We start from the raw sequence: 21,479 nt of genomic DNA, 5'->3' as shown, positions 1-21,479 counted from the left end.
GGGGGGGGGGTGTGCGAGACTTCCTGCTCGGGCACGATTTTTCTTTGATGAACAAAAAAAAAACATCCAAAGTGACTCACCCATCAGCTCCTCAGTACTTGAGTTCACTGAATACTTATTTACTTTTACTCGAGTGATTATTTGGATGACTACTTTTTACTTTTCCTTAACTCCTAATGATTCAAAAGTACCAGTAGTCTTATTTGAGTATAGTTTTTGGTGACTTTACCCACCTCTGCTTCAATATGAAACTGTTTTTTTTACTTGTTGAGGCTACTGGCCGCTGGGAGGCAAACGCTCAGTTTATCAGGATGTGGTGCGAAATGTCTGCGGCGGGCGGGTGGCTTATTTGGTCATCTCATTTCTAGTAATATTAACTGGGAATTGCTTTACATGGAAATATGCTAGCTTTTCCATTTTCACAGTTAATAGTTCGAACTGGTTTGAACGTGGGTGTTAAAGTGGCTTTGGCATTTGCCACTATTTGCCTCGTGGGCATAACTGCAGCGTACGGAAAATGTGCACGCACCGCTTGCTGATGTGTGTCCAGGTGGCCACAATGTTGCCATGAATTTGGGTCACTTTGTGTGTGTCGTCGTTGGCGTAACGTGTCAGCAGTTTGTCGGCCAACACGTTGGTTTCATCCACTTGACCCTGCCACTGTCGTAGGTCGTTTGCGAAGCACTGAAGGGGAGAAAAGGCGCAACAACAACAGCGAATCACGAATTGGGGAAGGAATTAGCTGGCAAAAGTATGAGTGATCAAACGTGATCTGGAGCACACCTTGAGTTCAGCATTCTGTCTTGCAACAGCATCCACCGTGTAGGTGACCTCTTGCCAGGACTCCAGCCTCTCGATGGCCCGCTTGATCAGAGCGTCCACCCTCTGTTTGGAATTTAACCACTCCGTGGAGTCCTGCAGCATGTTGTGAAGCTGCTTGATTCTGGCTGAGAGTTTAAGCAGCGAGTCCTCCCAGTGTGTCTGAAGCCGGTCAACTACCAAACAAAAAGTCACATATTAGCAAATTCAGAACGTATTCATCGGTTACCGAAGAGTTTCTTCAGATAAATGAGAAAATTCACATTTAAAATGATCCCGCAAAAAGTTAAGTCTACTAATGTGTGTTGTTTCAGTAAAAACGATAAGGATGATATTCGTATCCAGTATAGTGGGCGAAATAGGTTCATGCCATGCTGAATTTGTTTTACCCAAGTAACTGACTGTCTATTGAAGTACAGCGTGAGCACTTTAGCCATCTCTGACCAATTGGGAATGCGTCTTACTGCGCTCGGTGATGGCGTTTCGTGTCTCCTGGTTGCCGGTTTTGTTCTTGAGATTCTGGGCTGCAGTGACTTGTCTCTCCAGCAGAGGGCGTCGGTGTTCTAGCTCCTGCAAGGATGCCTGGACCCATCACAAGCAACCTTTTAGGTATTTCTGCGTGTCAATACAGAGGACACCTGGTGCCAGGTATGAGAAAAAGGATATTTGTTGACAATATGTACCCCCGGTTTAGTCATCTGAAGCAGCAATTTACTAATCGGTACCCTCAGTTTTGTAATTGCTACCCTCCGTTTTATCATATCTAGAAGAGAGGGTCAACTGAGTGGACAGATGACCAAAATGAGGCGACAGATTATCACTATTGTTTTTTTCATACCTTGACACCAGGGGTGGTCCATATTTAGTCCCCGTGAATGTAATTTTTAAAACGCCATGGTAGTGGCTGGTTGGAATGATGTGCAGGGACTGATTAATAGGAACTGTGATGTGGTGACCTTGAGCTGGCCAATATTTTCATTGATGTCATCCAGGTCCGCCACGACGACGCGCTTGTTCTGCACCATGTTGTCCAGCATGGTCAGCCAGTCGGTGAGCTCCGCCCATGACTTGTTGAACTGTGCCAAAGCGGCAGAATCGGCCTGGGCGCTCCCCGTTAGCATTTCATCTGGCGCCACACAAGGTTACAGATCACATTGCATCATGAAATCACTTCAACACTCACCAAAGACGAGCATCCAAAGTTTGTAAAAGAAGCACACACAAGGTCTATAAATCATTAAAAAAAAAAAAAATCTAAAAATAATCTATGAACTAACAGATATAAAGTTTGGTTCGTGATTTATGAGACCATTCCAACATACCCATCTGCTTGAGTTCTTATCTCGTGGACTTTGAATCTCTGCCTGCCCACGGCTTTCACTTTGACCGTCTCGATGCCGTACTCTTGCTCCACCCGATATGCGTAGATCTCTGCTGTAGTTCCGAATTCTGCCTCTGGTTCACCTGGATCACTGCAAAATGCAATGTACAGTGGTGTACTAGAGCAAACTGAAAGAGGCGTTCTCCTGATATAATAGTGAGGTGGAGTCCTAAAAAGACTGGGACAATGAAGCTGACTAAGGAAGGTGCGTATCGCCAATTAACTGCACAGTCACGTCACTGCCGTAGCAACTTCTCTTTTGTCAAGTTTTTGTTTTTCATCTGTGCAAAATAGCAATTCAGATTTTTTTTTAAAGGGGATAATTTCATTATATTGTGCAATGTATTTGTGCTGCATCAGTGAGAGGGCTTTCACTGTCATGAATGCGCATCTGGCATAGATAAGGGTCCAAAACGATTCAAGTAAGAGAGTGTGTGCATTGACCGTCTTCCAACATCGATTTCATTTTGTGTGTGTGTGTGTGTGTGTGTGTGTGTGTGTGTGTGTGTGTGTGTGTGTGTGTGTGTCGTACGCCAGGCGGGTGTTCCTCTGGATTGCGCTCCAGATGTGTTCTGGTTCTGAACACCCAGCTGGACAGATAGTCCAACTGAACCTGAAGCCCATCCAGTTCCTTCAGCAGATTCTCAATCTCCAGCTGTCGTTCAGGCAGAGCCTTGGACACCTAAAGAAGGACAAAGCGGTGCATGGAAAGTTATCGCTCCACTGCATGACCACAACGTTCAAACGTCAAAATTGTTTGAGTGCTGCTCTATCTTGTGATAAGGGGAATCGCATTTCGTTCTGTCGGCCAAGATGACGAGCTCACTTTCAAATTGAACATGTGTCGTATTATTTTGTTAATTTGACTCCAAGATGGCGCCGCGAGAGTGGCTGCCTTTACAGCAGTTCCTATATTTTGTTCTTCTACTTCTTCCTTTCATAACTTTGCTGCTGCGAATTGGGAATTTCTCCGTTGTGAGACGAATAAAGGGCTTCTTATCTTCTTATCTAATCTTTTAAAAAATCCTTTCAGTCACAGTACCGTATTTTCCACACTAAAAGGCGCAGCGGATTATGAGGCGCACCTTCAATGAATGGCCTGTTTGTAATTGTTGTCATATATTGGACGTACCGCATTATAAGACACAATCTACAATGCATCCACGAGATGGCGCTACGCTCAAGGAAATGCAAACAGAACACTACACTACACCCTGATTCATATAGTGACGATCCCGCTACGCTCAAGGAAATGCAAACAGAACACTACACCCTGATTCATATAGTGACGATCAGATGTCAGTAAAACTTCCTTAATAAAGCAGCGACACCGTTCACTTAACCAACAGCAAGTTACAACATTGACTCGTTAACGATGAACTCTCTTGCCGCTGCTCGATTTCCGTGTTCAACTGCAAAACCGATCGCCTTAAGTTTCAACTCTGTGTTGTAAGCATGTCTCTAGCAAGGAGCCATTTTGGGGTCGGCATCTTACCGTAATGACCATACACAAGGCGCATCGGATTTTAAGGCGCGCTGTGAGCTTTTAAGAAAATGGAAGGCTTTTAGGTGCGCCTTTTAGTGCGGAAAATACGGAATACAGAAGCCACGGAGTGCCGGATCATTGATTTGTTGGCCATAGAATTCTGATTGTGCCGCATGCAAACCTGTTCCCAGCGAGTGTTGATGATCCGGATGTCTTTTTGTTTGTCGGCGGGAATCTGTCGCATGTTCAGCTCCACCACCGCTGCTTTCTTGCGCGGAAGTTCCTCCACACAAGCCTGACAAATTAAAGAATACGCGCCCGCGTGCATTAATGTTCGTGCAAAAGTAGAATACTTTTTCTTGAAACAATGGAAGGCAGCAAATTTTGGGATGATGATGATGATGATGATGACATGTACATGTATACACTCACAAAGTATGTATCGAAAGCCCTTTAAGGCGTTGTTCAATGTCCTTGATATGCAATTTAAGATTCGTGTAATAGTACAGACTTTGTCCTTACCGGTAAAACAGTCGAGTGTGCTACTAGAATGACTCCATCTTACTTGTAACATTAACGGTGACGTTAGATGACACGAATGTAGCCCGATTTTGCGCTGACTTATAGTGTCTCGTCGCCGATTTAGAGTTGTCTTGACGCGACGCAGCTTCATAGCAAAATAATTTACATTACTTCCATTTTATACATTTCGGAACTTGAATGATATTTTATTTTGAAAAAATACCGGATTCTCTGTTACATCCGCCTACAGTATGTCACTCTTGATGCAGGTGAAGGCGCGCTTCTCGGTCAAGTGATCGGTTACCGCTAAAATGAAACCGAGGGGCTCGCAAAATGAGTAAAAAAACAACCATCTTTGGAAAGTGTCTTTGGGAAGGGGAAAAGGCCCAACCAGGAGACTGAAGAGGAGCTGACGACTTCCAAGAAAAAGAAGGTGACATTTAATAGACAGTATCAGGAGTCTGACTTACAATACGGCTTTATCTCAACGGGAGATTCCCACGCACCAAGCCCACGCTGTATAATAGACGGTGATGGTGAGTCGTATTTTTTTCATGCACTTTGTATTTGCGTTTTATCTTATTTTGAAGGCACATTTAAACATTACCATAGCGACCAGAGAGTGTTGCAGCCCGATAGGATAGGATGATTTGTGTTTATTATGATGTTACGAAAATACCACACTTTTCATGCAGGCCATAACATATTTTGTTGTATTTATCTGGCCTTAAAGGCCGGTCCCAGAAAATATTGTCTGACATTAAACCGATCCGTGGGGCAAAAAAGGTTGAGGACCACTGGTGTACAGAGCTACTGGTATTCATCAAGGTCTAGATGTTAACTAGTCGATTTTTATAATGTCACCAGTATACAAGTAGCCTGCATTAGTCAAATTGTGCACCGTTGTCTCACTAGTCACATGTGGTTGTCCTACTAGTATGCCAAATTTGCCAGACTAGTTGAAGACAAAGAACATACTGCGTCTTAATATGGATATTCAAGACAATAAATGCTCAAAAGGCTTTCCACACACACACACACACACACACACACACACACACACACACACACGCAGTGGTGACCTGTGACTGTGTTTGTCGAGAGTACCTGCACTTGGCCCAGCGTGTCTCTGATGTGTTGAGGCTCAGCAGGCTGCAGAGGGATTCCCAGAAGCCCCTCCACCTTGTTGAGCCAACCCATCATGGAACCCACCGTCTCCTGCAGATGTGCCGCTGTCGTGCGCGCTTCGGCCGATCTGCGGGACAGGACGTCGCTGTCATGATGGGCTTATAAAATATGACTGTCGATGACACTGGCTGTCGTCGTGCCAATCGTTCTCTCGTCCCTCCCGCTGGTCGCCCAACTTCTCCTTTTCCGCTTTCTATCGCCCCGTCTCAATCAGTAGTGCTGATAAAATGATTGACATGGACTATAAATCACCCAATGATTGCATGAACAGGGACTCAAAAGTCAACCGATGAGGGTCGACGAATAGCGTGCAGGAAGGTAAGTCGGACTTGAAACATGAACGCGAATGGCAGTGCAGCAGAAGAGTGCATGTTGACGGTGGCAATGGAATCAAATCCCGACCGCCTTTTTGTGTATCGCCCCCAGAATAAATAAATAAAAATACAAACACCACACGCACCTTCTCTGGCGCTCATTGAGCTGCTCGCAGACATGCGCCCAGCGAGCAGTGAGGAATTTGAGTTGCGCTCGGAGGCGGGAGACATCATCCGGCGTACTCATCCGGCTGATGTCCTCGCCTGCAGAGGTCACTCTGTTCAACGCCGCTTCTTGCAGCGGTATCGCTTCTGTCAGGTCCTGCAAAAGCGCACACGCACACCCAATAAAGACTTTTGAATTTTCTACTCCTTGCTCACGAAGCGCCTGATTTACTGAGGCATTAAATTGCGCGTTCGCACACTCGCCGATGAAAAAAATACGATGATTTTCACCATGGAATATTTCGGGAGAGCACCGCGAGTGCAAAATGAGCGCCTGATTTACTGAGGCATTAAATTGCGCGTTCGCGAAAAAAAGACGACGGTTTTCACCATGGAATGTTCGGGAGAGCACCGCGAGTACAAAATGAAGTTTGAAGTGAATGAATTGGACGTGTTAGCGGCAGAGGCGAGCAAACATGTTACTGAGTTACAGAAAAGATATCTATCGCTCCAATATTCTGGGAAAGACAGCATTAAAAAAAAACTTATGATGCTTCTACTGAGTTACAGAAAAGATATCTATCGCTCCAATAATTCTGGGAAAGACAGCATTAAAAAAAAAACGTATGATGCTTTGTTTAACTGATCCCAAGTAAGTGGGAATTCGATATATCTGCAAGCCCTGCATAATGTGGTGTTAAAACTGGGAGGAGGCCAGCACCTACTCTCACAGGGCGCCGAAATGACCCAAACGCACCGAATGCAGGGTTGAATGGAGTTGTGCCGTCGCCGATGTGACATGACTCCTTCTTCGATTATTTAATAGCTCCCAAATTGCATTGCTGAATAGATGATATATTGTGCTGGATTTTGTCCCTGGCATTTTAAAAATATTTACATGAGCGTAAAAGACATGTTATGTTACGTTAAAGGAGCGCAGAGCGCCGATGCGTTTGTGGAAGTGGGAGTCGCAGCTCGGAATTGAAGCGGATTTACATGGGACAGCAGATGTGAGCCAATCTCTTTTTCGCTACAGCTTCTTGTTTGCTTTCAAACTTAGCCTGTAGCAGACGTGTGCACATTTTCAGCATGACTTCTTTGATCCGCTGGTGGAACGGACCCTTTGATTCGCTCCTCTTTCATCTCTCACTGTTTCAAACAATCAAGTGTCTGCAGGAAAAGTGGTTCAGATTGCACGATTGTCTGTGTGTTTTGTGTTGCGTTGTATTATTTTGTCATTTGATGTTAACTGTGCTTTTGTTGGCGGCACGGGTGCCCGCAGCGGCTCCTCTTGTTGTCTGGTTGAGAGGGAAGAAATTTCATCTGTGCAACATGTTGAGCGCATTTGACAATAAAGTTGTACTTGACTAACTGCGTCACCTCTCATTTTTTTTTCCTGCGTCTATTCCTCTCTGAGAGGGAAGAAATTTCATCTGTGCTGTATGTTGTGCGCATTTGACAATAAAGTTGTACTTGACTAACCGCGTCACCTCTCATTTTTTTTCCTGCGTCTATTCCTCTCCGACGTGACCGCAGTCAAACAGCGGGGACGGCGAGCACCTGCCTTTCACATGCCAAATCAGCCGGGGCAATTTATCAAAGCCAGGTTTGATAAATCGCACGGCGTGTGCCACATTCAAATTGGATTTGCATTTACTTCTCCGACAATGTGCCAAATGAAACGGGTGGCATATACTTGTAGTAAATCAGGCCCGAAATTGGACACTAGAACTAAATCAAGAGTGTGTTTAGCCTCACACCGAACATTGTTGCTGCTTCAGATAGTTGACAAAAGATGTGTGGAGAGTTTTGAATTAAATATGCAGGCCGTGCATTCAAAGAGGTTGGAGGGGCAGATTGGGTATCAACTCGCAGATGGTCTCCTCCGCATGGCTGTCTGCGCGTGAGGAGTGTGAGGGCTGATCACAGATACCTGCAAATTGGACTGGACACATTTCTTTTGATCGCTGACATCAGCTATCTTGGTCATCTTGGGCCGAGTGTCTTTCAGAAACCTCGGCTTGCTAACTCTCTAGCTGCCTTCTTCCTATGTTGCAGTTTATGCACGGTAACAATACGGAGCGAGAGTTTCAAGCGTTATATATTCTACATCAAATAAAGCTATTTTTTTTTGGGGGGCGGGGGGGCGTGTGCGATACCCTGAGGTGCTGCCTTGGTGCTGCCGGCTCGCTCTCGGCTAGCTTGAGGGCACCCTCAGCTTCATGAAGCCATTCCTCGAGCGCCCTCTGGTCTGCTACAAACTTGTGCCAATTGGTGTTGCAGTCCTGCCAGAGCCTTAAAGTGCACACGCAAACACACCCGGCGTTCAGTTTTCTTCCAACCGCCACGTCATCATCTCCTTCAACGTTTTTCTTCTCACTTACGTGAGCCGCTCTTTGTGCAGCTTGTTCAGTTTGTCCCAGTTGGTTCCAAGTTGGGTGGCGCTTTGGTGGATCCGCTGGCCCTCCAGAGGTCGGGCGGTGGCCGCCACTTCCTGTCTGCGAGACAGCGCCGCCTCCACCGGAGCACGCAGTTTGTCAATGATTGCTCTGACTTCCTGTGTGCAGATGACTGGAGGTCACAATCTCCCTTTTTGAAACGAGGCTTTGCGCGTTTGGTTCAGTTGGGGTGTTTTTGCGACTCGAACACGGCAAGTGGCACTGACCTTCAGGCAGCGCTCCTGTTGAGGGAGGTCGTAATAAGCCGCGGGCCAGTATTCCGGGGAGCTCAGTTTGAAGTCCGCCTCCGCCACGGAATTTAGCAGCGCCTGCAGCTCCGCCAGGTAATCCTGCGCACGCGCGCGCGGACACACAAACACACACCGAAATGAGCATGCACTATATTCACAAAACCAGAGCCAAGTCACAAACGAAAAAAAATCTGGAATCCATATTTTTGCATGCAGTTAAGAGACTTTTCGGAATTGCTATATCGACAGGAAAGTGTGACTGTTTACGACTTTCGTGACTAAAAAGTAGTGAATGCTGAGAGTTGCTGACCAAATTAACATAGCGCCGGTTAATACGAAGCCAAGTGAATCCAATCCGTTCGCACTTCCCATCCAAACATGCCCACCTCTCAGCATTCACCGACGACTCAATCGTGAACGAAGTTGAGAGAGCCTGCATCATACGACTCAGAAGTGTTTCTTGTCCTCATGTCAACCATTTGAGCATGAGTGTAGTTCATGTTGGCGGCAAGAACTAATGGGGCTCTCGTATCCCCCCCCCCCCCCAGGTGCGACGAGTGCATTGGTTGTCTCGGGTCACAAGTGTATGACAAAAACACTTTCACCATGACGACGCCGACTTGGACAAAATTCACATCTGCGTGTGTATTCCCGACAGAAGCTGGAATAAAAGCGAAACAGCGCAGGGGAACAAACGGCACACGTCTCGCTGACCAACGAGGTGTTCTTCAGAAACACGTTGCAGCGTCCGCCTTCGCAACGTACGTTTAATCTGAGAACACTCGACGCGGCCGTCTGAGCTCTCACTTCAAACAAAATGAGATGCGCATTTTGTCCAAGCTCATCACCATAAGTGGATGCTGGTGGGTGCTGATGATTAGATGGAGGCATACATACATTGTCAGTGATTGGCACATCGGCAGACTGCATCATGTCATTGGTTGGCATGCGGTGACACAGAAGCAGACGGAGAAACCAATGAGATTTGGACGTGACTTTTCTTTCAAGTAACACCGAACACATGGTGGAGAAACTAAAAACAGGAACTGTGATTAAAATTCAGCCATTCAGATCCATAAGCTTTAAAATTAGCATAGAGGCTCGGGTAACTTGTTTGCTGCTGTGGATGTTCATCTTTTCTGCAACTGCAATCCAACCACTTACTTTCACCGGCGCATCGTAGTACGATTTTCGACAGGTTGCACATGGACGACGGCCTAAACCAGATTGTCTGTCAAATTAGGGTGTATAAAACACTGTAATACCATATAGAACCCTGTAGATGGCGGTGTTGTATTGCTTTGGATTTGAGATCAGCACAGCTTTTGAGTAGACGGTAAAGATCGGGCGGTGAATCTCGGTTTGTCACGTCGATTAAAAGGAGAAAAATGCCAACGTGTTGGACAAGTCTAGGCATCTTGCACTCAAATAGAGCATGTGTAGGTATGGTATAAAAAGACGATGCATCACGGTAGGTAGTAGAAAGTGTGTGTCACATTCTGGAGAAAAGATGACACAGCTCATGACGCGAATGACGAACACCAGGTGAAAAAGCCAGTCAGGTTCAATTCAAGCTATGCCGTTTCTGAGTCTTGTTTTTGCTGTATTATAGTTTGAGGTGTCACAAATGCAAAATGACATGAGCGTCAAAGTCCCTGTTCTGCTTGACATGTTTATGTTCACAAAAAGCTTGTTTTCTCTTGGTTTTTGGTGAGAAACTGGCGTTTTTTGGTGAAACTAGCCCAGGATGTACTGCTCATTACTAAAGAACAGAAAAAGGTAGAACAACTTTTTCTTTTGGTAGATTCGGTCCTCATTTTTAGGGTCTCCTGAAAATGTGATGATTTTGGAGGGAGAAGGATTCTATACTTTGTACATATTGTATTCTGTGTTTTTTTTTTTAAACAGGTGTTATTACAACTAGATTCTACTGACAGCACCTCATGTTTGTTTACTTTGAATACGATAGTTTGTTGTTATCAATATCCGCACGCCAACATTTCGGGGCCAGGACTTTAGAATAGCACCTGTTTGACCACCCAGATGGGCAAATGTTAGTAATAATTAGTGAGTCACGCGGTGCGGTTCAAAATTTGTGTTATTGCGGAGCTTAAAAGTCGTCTGTTAGCATAGAGGAGAAGTGGTGCCTACTGGAACTCACACATTGCCTTTGAAAGGGTTTGAGCTTGCCCTCCACCTCGGCCCAGCGTGTGTTGAGCTGGAGCTGCCGGGGCTCCACTAGACTGGCGGCTCCAGCCTCTGAGAGCTGATTGGCTAAGCCCTGCACCTCCTTAAGCTCCTCCTTCTTCCGGGCCGTCTGTGAGACAATTTCCTAGTGGGCGAAAACCAACCGAGGACGTCATTTGCTGTGCGTGCGTGCATGCGTGTGTGTGCACACGGGGAGGGGGGGCTTTCTGCGATTTCTAAGGGGAAGCAGAGTGAGACAAATACGGCCGTGACAATTCTTAAGTGAGACTTTATTAGCATTGATGAGGAGTACAATCACTGGAATGTGCAAATGTGTGTGTGTGTGTGTGTGTGCCTGTGTGTGTACTGGAGAAAGCATGTGGACAAAAACAAACGACAAAGCAGTGAGGAATTTCAGTGATGGCACTGAGAGGCAAGGATGATGTCCACTTAGCGAAATGTCATAGTGATCATCTGAAAGCGAAAGACAAACATGTGACGTCAGAAGGTGGGGTGGAGAACAGTGTGGGGTTGAGGGGGCACGTGGGGGCTTCCACAGAGACAAAATAAAGCAAGTGTGTGGAGAGCATTGACATCAACAAGTTGCACCTTCAGGTCACGGTGACAGAAAAAGAAATCAAACATGTGCTATGTGTAGAAAGTGTGTGCGTGTGTGTGCGTGCGTGCGCGCGCGCGTTGTCACCTTGACCCTCTCGCCCTCCGCAGGGTCGGGCAGCTGATCGACACTTCGCTGGATGTCGTCCAGCCAGGCCAGGAGGTCATGTGACTTCCTTCGGTACTGGTACCACTGAGGGGCAATGGCGAGCGCCTTCCTGTTCCTGAGCACGCGAAGGTCCTGCACACGCACACACGGCTTTCACGTAGACTGAATACAACAATGGAAACAGCGAGGCGTCCATTGAGGGAGCAAGCCCCGCGGCGAATAATTGACGTCACCCTAAAAATATTCATAGCTGCCTATATAGGGCTCCGTCCTTTTAGCAATTACCCACAATGCACTACCGGCGGCCATATTCGAGGGCTGTTATAAACAAGCCATACATACATGGCACCTCTATAGAAGGTGTCCCAAAACTTCCATGCACGTTGCTTTTTCTATTTCTTTTCGGGGGGTTATTTTTGGACCGATGTGAGGCCATTAGCATTTGACAACTTAGCTTCGCAGTATGATTCCCCCTGCCCACGCCTCACCAATTGACATCAGACAAAAAAAAAATGCAAATGTTGTTTTCCTAACCCACTCGCTTGGGTCGCTGTGGATTTTGAGCAGATTGGGTTACTTTTACTCAATGTTGGGTTATTTTTTGGGGGGCGGGGCAACCCAGCAGATTGGATTGAAGACTGGATTTGGGTGCGCTGAAGCGCTAAAAGTGGTCACAATTTTTATTTTTTGTGTACCGAAGTTGAAGTGGATTTACTCTAACGTTCTTCGATGTTGTTGCTGGCGGCTGACTTTGGACCCCGAGATCAGGGTTCAAATCCCGGTCGGGGCAAAGGGCCTGCTCGTTGGCGTCAGCAAGGGCGGCCAGTGTAAAAACTGTGCGAAATATATCATGCGGGCGCCTCACTGTGGTGCTTCTTCTTTTTCTAAGAGGAAGTAAAACGTGTATTACTTTTCAACCCAGCCATAGGGATACCCTTACCAACTTATTTCTTCCATGTGGCTCATTTTTACCCCTTGCTTGATCACAATTTTGACCCAACACGCTGGGTCAAATCCTCATTCCAATGCGCTAACCCCGGCATCGCCTCGGTCACGTTTGGACCCGGCGCCGGGTCGGCGACTTCACACAATCGGCGTTACTTTTGACCCAGCAGCGATTGAAACAGCGTTGCAAAATTGTCACCTGTCAAGAAATTGTTCTGTGGCCGACTGCAGTTCAAGGGCAGTTTGAAAAACGTTATCAATGGCAGTAGATACTTGCCGCGCTACGCATTCGAACAGAACAGCACAAACAGACCAAATGAGAAAAAAAAAAAAAAAAAGAAGTGGAGAGTGATTTTTGGGATACCCTGAACTAAATGTATCTGGAGATGGTACCAAAACATTTCAATCTCTTCTTACCATGCACATGAGGCCAAGTTTTCAAATGAGCCGCTGATGGTTACGTGCGCGTTACCTTGACGGTTTGGTACTTGTTGCCGAGCTGCTTTTGTTTCAGTCTGATCTGTTCTCTCTTGTCCTGATCTGGGGCTCTCTTCTGCAGATTCTCTCCTCTCAACAATAACTCCTTCACCGCACCTTCCTCGCAGTCCTACACCCGCCGACACACATGAATCATCAAGTCTTTGGACTCGTGGGTCAAACGTCACAAAGATGGTTCCGGTGCTCTTCCATATTTCAGTGACCTTGTTTTCCCTGAAGTCGTCTTCCTTGAGGTTCTCGCCTTGTTTTGCTTCCTCCTCCAGGAGATTCAACCAAATCTGAGCTTCGCGGTGATACTGCTCCAGTTCTTTGGCCGATGCTGCCGTCTGAAATGTGTTTTTGTCAGGAAAGATTTTGTCAGCATCTTACAGCAGTCATGAAGCTGTCATAAATAGATTTAGAAAAAAACGATTGCTGCTTGTTGTCGTGTCCCACCAGTCCGGAGGCGATGCGTTGTGCAATCGTGTCAAATCTCTGGGTCAAAAGCTCCACTTTAGGCCCCACCTGGGCCTGGCAATCCTCCCCCCTGGTTGTCATCAGCTCCTGTGCCAACGTTTTCACTTCCTCCATCTTTTTCCTCGTCAGCTCCAGCTCGGCACGCAGGACCTGAGAAAAAAATAAAAACAGGGTAAAGAGCTTGAATGATGATTTCAACCTTCTTCTTCTTTATTATCATATTTAACCATTTAGTATTTTTATAATTGCTGACAAATAACGGACAGAAATATAGCCACCTTTATCGAAGCATCATTGGGTCCCCGGTCGTCGAGCTCATCCATCTTTTTATTCGCTCCGTCGATCCATCTGTTCACTTCCTCAATCTGTCCATCTAACTTCCTCATCTGCTGCTGGTAGGCCTGAAGACAAGGTGATGGACTTTGGTGCAAACGATGCTGCTATTTTCAGGATAACGTGTCATTTTTAGATCTGACAGAGAAGCTAAACTAAAAAAAACAAAACAAAACCAGCATTTGAAGCGCGGTCCCACCAGCAGCAGGTTTAGCCATTCCTCCGCTCGGGATGTGACAGCAATCCAATTGCAGTGCAGCAGGCTGACTTTGTCGTCCACTAGGCTGCCATGGACCCGAAGAACGGCTTTCAGGGCCTCGGCCAGATCCACCACGGCCTGCAGCTGTGGCTGGCGTTTCTCTGTCTCAGCATGGATGGACTGCATTGGGTAAGATGGAAAAATTGGCAAGTGAGTCATTGTTGCTAGAGTGAGCAGTTTCAAAGAACAAAAACAAATTTTCGTCGAATTTGTTAAAACAGCCCTTATGGCTTGACAGTAGAACATTGTTAGCCCAGAAATCAACTTATTTATAATGGAGCGTTTATGATACAGTGACTAAATGTTATCGCTGTGCTGCCTACTTGTGCACCATCATGCGTCGTTTCATTTCATTTGTTTCCAGATTGGATTTTTTTGCCCAGATGCGACCTCCACGTGATCCTTTTATTACAATCGGAATGGCTAAATTCCAATTCTTTTTCAAATCCGACCTGAATTACTTTCATATGTGCTCCTAGATCGGATACATCGAGAATTTTATGCAATGTGACCTCAGTCTGGGTTGCATATATCTGACCAATACGTCACCCATAACCCAAAATGAGCTCCGTGCGGGAGGGAGTGCTTCGGTTGGAGGCTGAATTGTCCCAAAGTTGCTTTGAGTAATAGTATTGACTTTATATTTGACTTGAATTCGATCCCCCTTGAAACATGAATCATCAAGTGGACGTTTATGGTGATGGTCGTCATTCAGCCACACAGGCGGGTCATTAATTAAGCGCAGCAATGACGTGGCGTCGCCTTTAGTAGACGTCTCTGGAGATCAAAAAGACTCGCCTTATTTTCCAAAATATTTACACCTCCTTTCGCATTGCTCCTCAGTTGACATGAGATGATAAAAAGATGAGAACCGACTCGCTGGACCACTTTCCTTCCGTAAACACGACATTGTGAGTGACGTCGTCTCTTCATCTGCGGATGTGGCTCACTTTTGGGACGCATTTGGTTCACACACCACACAGACTGCGGTCGCATTTAGTGTGAAATGTGAACGCTTACACACACACACACACACACACCCGCACATGCACCCGCACCCGCACACAAAGCGGATTTCATGCCAGCATCCAAATTGAGCATTACGACCTGCGGCGTGAACGCAGCCTTATCTTGTTTTTGTAACAAGTGTACCTGTGCCCACGCCACCTCAGCTTCCAGGTCACTGGGCACACCGTCGACAGCGGAACGCCTTGTCAGTTCTGCATCAGTGGCCGCAAGCCATTCTGTCAGCCCAATGAGCTCCTTGCGAAGCTTCCGGGACAGCTTCAGACTCTTCTCTAGCTCCAATTTACTCTCTGTTATCTGTAAAAAAAAAAAAAAAAAAAAGACAATTTTGACTCATGCTATTGTGGGACCATCTGGCATTGTTTTCAATCAGGCATAAAAGCAAAATTATTTGTTGACAAAGTAGGACTTAATCAGCAAAACAAAAAAAAAACAAAAAAAAAAACCTTTTTAAAGGCCCCCGGCCCCCAAATGAAAAACAAACAAACAAACTGCCTGTGTTTTAATTTTTCAGGGGCTTTTTGGGACACTTACTGATGATTAGCTTCCACGATAAAGAACATAGACTGAATAATATTTACGGTTAAAATATCATCACGTATGCCACCATCATGTCCATTTTTGTTTTATAGTGATGAACCTCTTTTGGCAAAATATTTGAGGAAGGAAATGTTTTCGAATTTCGATGACCTGTACAGGTAGTCGTCCACATCCACTAGCTTAGTGCTAACACACAATGCAAAACACCATCGACAGGCTAACGGTGGTCGTGGGGTTATAACCATGAACGCAACAGACATTTGAATACAAACGGTGCATTAAGACATGAAAATTCTCACATATTTGTGGCCCTCTGCGAGAAAAACCAAAACACTAAAATGACTGCAATTTAGGAGGTCACTTTCCGATTAAGATATCCTTTATTTATCCCACACTGGGGAAATTTACATTATGAAAGTCTCCTGCGATTGTGTCTGCAAGAACGGCCCCGGTGGCCATGAAATGCTCATCAGTATCAGTGGCAATACATTTTCAATTTTTAAAAAAAAAATTTATTCAGTATTTTTTTTAATTTAGAAAATTTCATGTAGGTGGGAACATCTCTCAGTATCCATGTGAAGCTGGTAAGGCAACTGCCAGGTCGAGTTAGCGTGATGCGTGTGTGTGTGTGTGTGTGTGTGTGTGTGTGTGTGTGTGTGTGTGTGTGTGTGTGTGCTAACACCTGCGCTCCGAGCTGGTTGTACAGCAGTTTGAGCGCCGTCACGCGCCCGTCCAGCTCTTTGGGATGCTCGGTCTGTTGCCTCTGCACGATCTGCCTGCCCGTTTTGATCACCGTCTCCACCTCGCCTTTCACCTCGCTCAGCACCTTGTACAACTTCTAAGACACCGAAGAGAGCAGACGTCGTCGTCATTTTGTCCGTCGACGAATCCAAACCGTGTGCTCGGGACACGCACCATGCACTGCTCCAGCTGAGACTGCACCACGTCCTGCTCTACACTGCGAATGTCCAGCACCCCCACCTGACCTTTGACTCCGGCGAGCACGCGTTCGCACTCAGCCAGGCGAGTTTCAAAGTTGGCCGGCTTCTGGAAGAGGCGGAACTTGGTCCACACGTCGGTCAGCATTTTCTAGTTTTGGACGGAATTGGTTGGAGTACATGAGTACTTGGCCGTGAGCGTGTGTATGTGTTTGGTTTGAAAAGGGGCACCTGTGTCAGCTCTATCTGTCCAGTCATCCTCTGTGACGGTTCCTTTTCCTGATTCTTTCTCTTCATCTCCTCCAAGGATGCATCATGGCCACTCAAGTCTGACTGGATCTTCTGCATAAAAAGTCATTCAAAGTGACAGCTTTTCATCATGAAGATTTAAGATGGAGACGATTCTTCACGATTGATGTTGCTCCCCGTTTGGACCACGAGAAGTGAGTAGAGAGTAGCAAGAGCTACCGTATTGAGCACAAATAATTTAATTTGCACTCGGTATAAGGCTTATTAAAAGGTGCACCTTCAAAATAAAATGGAATGTTTGCTTAAAGCTTTATTTTTTTTTTCATTTTACGTTGGTTAAGGTGATTATGTTTTTGTTTGTTTTTCAAATAGTTCTTCAACAATAAGACTACTGCACAATTTTGAAAAATAATCTAATTCTGATTGTCCCCCCCAACCCCCCACTCAACATTGCAACTGCGATTTAATGTGTGACTATTTTTCAAAATCCTCTCTTGTTTTTGTTTTTTTTAACGAAGAGAAGCAATGAACTATTCTGTATTGCCATAAACAACATCAGATTTATTACACATAAACATTTACCTTTTATTGTTCAGTCTTATGCTAAAGTAAAGGCAAATGACCCATGGATTCACCATGATTGAAAATTCTCCCTCATCCAGGTCACTGCATTCTCAGGGCACGAAATCGATGGCAACTGCAACGCCATGGCGACAGTACCTGAGCCTCCTGAGGTATCTGGTGAGCATCAATATTGTCGGCCAAGTATGCCCTCAGGTGGCGGTCAGTGTTGGCCAGAGACTCCTGGATGGACACGAGCGTCTTGTCATTCTCCTGGGCCCACTGGAGGCTTTTGGCCAGTTCCTTCTGCCTGAGAGACGCCTGGATAAAAACACAAGTTCGATTATCCCATTAACTGTTTATTGTCCTTTTTTTAAGAACAAAATCTATTTTCCGATATATACTGATATCTCACCCCAAAGCATACATTGTAACCCCTTTTTTAAGGAGCGTATCAGCAGCCCACAACATTTACACGGGTGCCAATTTCACTTACTTGACTCCTCCCACAGTTGTAAAGCGTAATGCCCTGCACGTGCTAGCACTGATGACAGTACAGAGGCTAGTGCCGAACACAACAACATGTTCAGGCTGAAAAACTCCTCAATGATAACAAATATGCTCTTCTCTTTATTACAATCCAGTGCAGGCTTCAAAGACGTTATTGTGTGAATGACGAGACTGACAACTTCTGAAGGCGCAAAAGCTTTTCCAAGTCCTGTTTGCTACAAAGACGCACACACACACACACACACACACACACACACGCACACGCACGCACGCACACACACACACACACACACACACACACACACACACACACACACACACACACACACACACACAAACACGACTAAAGCAAACACCCACCACCGCCAGCATGCTCCCGCGCCCGGTGTGCGCCCTCCCGCTGCATGGACTCCGAGGCATCTCTCTCATGCAGGCGTCTCAACGCGGATCCCGCTCATCATGACGAGAATCAGCTTCCCTTCCCGACCGAGCCTTTGCTTTGGGGATTACCAGGGTCTGACCATTTACATCATCAACGCGTTTCAAGTCATGTGTGTGCTGGATGCATTCTAATCCCAAACGCGAGGATCATGACTAAGTATAGCCTTTAGCCTCCACATCCCTCCTCACACACACACACACACACACACACACACACACACACACACACACACACACACGTATTTGAGCAGTTTCAGTTTCTAATAAAGGAAACGACAACTTGAGAGATATGAAAGATTGACACTGCCACTGATAACAAGCATCCCCTGTGGCAGCGCGCTACTTCGTTTTGGCTCCCAAAAACATACTCTCAGTTGTGTAGCCCGCACGTTGCGTATTTTGCTGCACGGGGGCGATTAAGCACTTTTTCGATTTGGCAAACATGCCAGGAATGTGAACAACATGTAGCCGACATTGGGTGGGGTTGGGGTTGGGGGGGGGGCATATTAGAGTATGCAAGAGTTGAATTATCTCTGCATGGGTTTTAAATGTGGGACCTCGTTATAATGGGATTATGTGCTTATCCTACTGCGTCAGCCTTTATTCTGGACCTCGGCAGGAGATGTTATTTGCCACTTACGCTGCTTGTATCTTGTATCAGAAAGGTGAAAAAAAAAGATCATGCATTGGCTTTTCATTCGACTGCACGACTGTCAGTCATTCGAATGACCGCACTTGTGGTCAAATTATTTTAGTTTGATGATTGTCCGCATCGTAATGGCAACCTTTCAAAAGACTCTGTATTTATGCGTCACGTCAATTTTTTTCTTCATATTTGCATGTTACTGCAATACTAGCGTAGCGCATAGCACACATCAAGGGCGGTCCACCCATTCCCCCCCACCAAAATACACCGCACATCAACGAACGTTTCAGCGCATGCTGTCCGTGTCCCCTTGGTCGATGAATATTGCTGGGCCAAATTTCAATCCAAGTACAACCCTGGTGACGCGAGATTCTCGTTAAGGTAAGCTATTTTAAACTAAAAAGGAAAAGCGTACCTTTTGAATCCAACCCGAAGTCGTTAGCTGCCATTAACATGATTAGGGAACAAGGATTTGGGGGCCCAGTCCAAGCTGTAATTTTAATATATACAAGCCGCACCTGAATATAAGTCGCAGGATCGGCAAAACTCGAAAATCAATTGTGATTTGTAGTCCCAAAAAGATGATACGTTCCATTTTACATGAAACAGACCACAATTATTACTTCGGTTTTAAAGGGTTCTCACCACAAAAATATCTCTTGTCTAAACCAAGTGGATAATACGACATATTCACAGATAACCTTGTTGTCATTTCAAGACTCAACATTGAAATATTTCACTCCTAATTAAACGAGAGGGCCGCATTCATTGCTGAGAGACGAAAGCGACTCGGAGCTGCCGGCTTTCATTTCAAATGAGGATGTTGACACGCGCACTCCCTAGACAATACACACATTCAATGTCAGAAATACAAGAATGTGACAAAAGCTGTGCGCGCGCACACCCACGCGCACACACACGCACACGCACGCACACACTAACAGTCTCAAACGGGTTAACAAACAAAGGGAAGCTTATCAGGCTGCACGGAGAACATTAATCCGGTGCTATTGTGAGGGGGAGATCAACCCGGCGGGGGTCTGAGTGTCTTCGGGTAAATGCGTGTGAGTGTCTTGAAAAGTATGACTAATCTGCCACCCGATGACGAAGCAATGTTGCCTGTGGCAATGGCCGAAAAAAAGACCCAAGAAGAGAAAAGAGGAGGTAACAAAGTGAGCAACGAGGCAATGTAAGCAGATGCCATGACTAGCCATTTGTATACCGGCGCAGTACACACTCCCGGGCTCTTCAGATGGGGCCAAAAGCAATCGCAAATGCCATTACTGGTTTTTATAGCATCATCGTTCTGACCAAACGGTGACTGTTCCACTTTTCCACATCCTAATTTTCCTGAAAAGTTGACACGACTGAAGTTGCACTTTCCTCTCGAGAAAAATGCTTCCTGTTAAATGTCATGAAAAACATTTGTGTTTACACGTTAAGATGAGTGCTTTTTGTGCGTTTTATTCGATTACGGCATCTAATGTGCATTTGAGATTGCTGCAAGAGTGCTGCATGATGATGATGAACTCAAATGCCCTCTCATCCAGCAGCAGGTTTGACATAGAATTATTTCTTTAAAGAAGTTTTAAGATGTTTAATGCCCGTGCAATGGGGCTCTCTGTAGACTGGAAACTTCTGTGTGGATTGCACAACATGGAGCCTGTGATGTTTCTTTGGAGTCGATTCATCTGACTCAGACAACTTTCCTTCTCAGCCCAAGTTAATTTAATGACATCAATTCTTTCTAAGAACCAGTGCAAACGTTTTTGTTGAGTTTTTTTGGGGGGAACGGATTAGCAGCATCTCCATTCATTTCCATGGGGAACGATGATTTGAGGTGCTTTTGAGTTGCAAGTGTGGTCACAAAGCAAATGAATCTTGTATCTCAAGGCAGAACATGACATGCATTTTGTGTTTACAGATTCTAACCAGCCCCATTGAGAGCAACCGCCCTTGAACTGTGATGTGGGCTATCAAGTTGGACATCCCTAAGGAACCGTGTCATGAATACGCGATTGCAACGCACGGTCATCATGTCTCACCCTCGCCATGAGCGCGTCCCATCGTGCGTTGAAGGCATCCAGTTTTTGCATAATGAGCTCGTCCAAAACACCGCCGTCCATCAGAGTTTGGGCCAGTTCCCGAATCTGGTTTCTGTTGTCCTCGGGGTGTTGCAGGAGAACCTCGATTCCCTGTCAAAGTGCATAGACGTGCACACACATCAACAACACACCATTAGGGCAAATATGTGTATCACTTTACTTTATTCGGTCCACCTGCCCTGTGGAAATGCCACCGTGAGATCGGAAATTCTAATTTTGATTTTAATTTGGATTAACTTTTGAATTTAGGGCTATTTGTGGTCTTTCATGTTGGTCAGATTTGAATAAAGTCCTCGCACAGAATGTATCCAATCGTCTTCAAACATTGAGTGTTTCGTCGAAAGATGTTTAAGACAAAAAGTTAGTGAAGCATTTAATTTCATCGCACGCCGTTGCCGTGGGGATGCAGTGTTTCTCATGCACTGGATCTAAAACTGGGCGAATACTCATCCGACTTTGCACACATACAAGGTCTGGCAAAACCATTTCTATTTTAA

The 21,479-nt window shown here is 45.7% G+C and overlaps 2 protein-coding genes across 3 annotated transcripts in view; both read right to left on the bottom strand.

Moving 5' to 3' along the window:
• Positions 1-1,944, bottom strand: part of LOC109507787 (dystrophin-like) — a 37,500-nt gene extending 35,556 nt beyond the window's left edge. For both annotated transcript variants that reach the window (XM_019857443.1, XM_019857442.1), the window contains exons 1-4: positions 1,776-1,944; positions 1,284-1,401; positions 784-995; positions 530-684 (exon numbers count right to left, since the gene is read on the bottom strand). In XM_019857443.1, coding sequence (XP_019713002.1) covers positions 530-684; positions 784-995; positions 1,284-1,401; positions 1,776-1,940 — 650 coding nt within the window. In that variant the 5' untranslated portion in view covers positions 1,941-1,944. The remainder of the gene's footprint in view (positions 1-529; positions 685-783; positions 996-1,283; positions 1,402-1,775) is intronic.
• Positions 1,945-2,318: 374 nt separating this feature from the next.
• The window catches only part of LOC109507773 (dystrophin-like), a 38,309-nt gene continuing 19,148 nt past the window's right edge, over positions 2,319-21,479 (bottom strand). Inside the window, exons 19-39 of the mRNA XM_019857421.1 lie at positions 20,923-21,072; positions 17,440-17,601; positions 16,702-16,812; positions 16,448-16,621; positions 16,215-16,370; positions 15,119-15,289; positions 13,907-14,086; positions 13,653-13,775; positions 13,354-13,524; positions 13,122-13,244; positions 12,893-13,027; positions 11,455-11,607; positions 10,726-10,896; positions 8,541-8,663; positions 8,260-8,432; positions 8,035-8,170; positions 5,857-6,032; positions 5,316-5,463; positions 3,868-3,981; positions 2,733-2,882; positions 2,319-2,345 (exon numbers count right to left, since the gene is read on the bottom strand). Of these exons, the coding sequence (XP_019712980.1) occupies positions 2,319-2,345; positions 2,733-2,882; positions 3,868-3,981; positions 5,316-5,463; positions 5,857-6,032; positions 8,035-8,170; positions 8,260-8,432; positions 8,541-8,663; positions 10,726-10,896; positions 11,455-11,607; positions 12,893-13,027; positions 13,122-13,244; positions 13,354-13,524; positions 13,653-13,775; positions 13,907-14,086; positions 15,119-15,289; positions 16,215-16,370; positions 16,448-16,621; positions 16,702-16,812; positions 17,440-17,601; positions 20,923-21,072 (3,027 nt within the window). The remainder of the gene's footprint in view (positions 2,346-2,732; positions 2,883-3,867; positions 3,982-5,315; positions 5,464-5,856; positions 6,033-8,034; positions 8,171-8,259; positions 8,433-8,540; positions 8,664-10,725; positions 10,897-11,454; positions 11,608-12,892; positions 13,028-13,121; positions 13,245-13,353; positions 13,525-13,652; positions 13,776-13,906; positions 14,087-15,118; positions 15,290-16,214; positions 16,371-16,447; positions 16,622-16,701; positions 16,813-17,439; positions 17,602-20,922; positions 21,073-21,479) is intronic.

The sequence above is a fragment of the Hippocampus comes genome, unplaced genomic scaffold (genome assembly GCF_001891065.2).
Source record: "Hippocampus comes isolate QL1 unplaced genomic scaffold, H_comes_QL1_v1.1 scaffold256, whole genome shotgun sequence".
In the NCBI taxonomy this organism is placed as follows: domain Eukaryota; kingdom Metazoa; phylum Chordata; class Actinopteri; order Syngnathiformes; family Syngnathidae; genus Hippocampus; species Hippocampus comes.
This window is presented reverse-complemented; position numbering and strand designations above follow the sequence as displayed.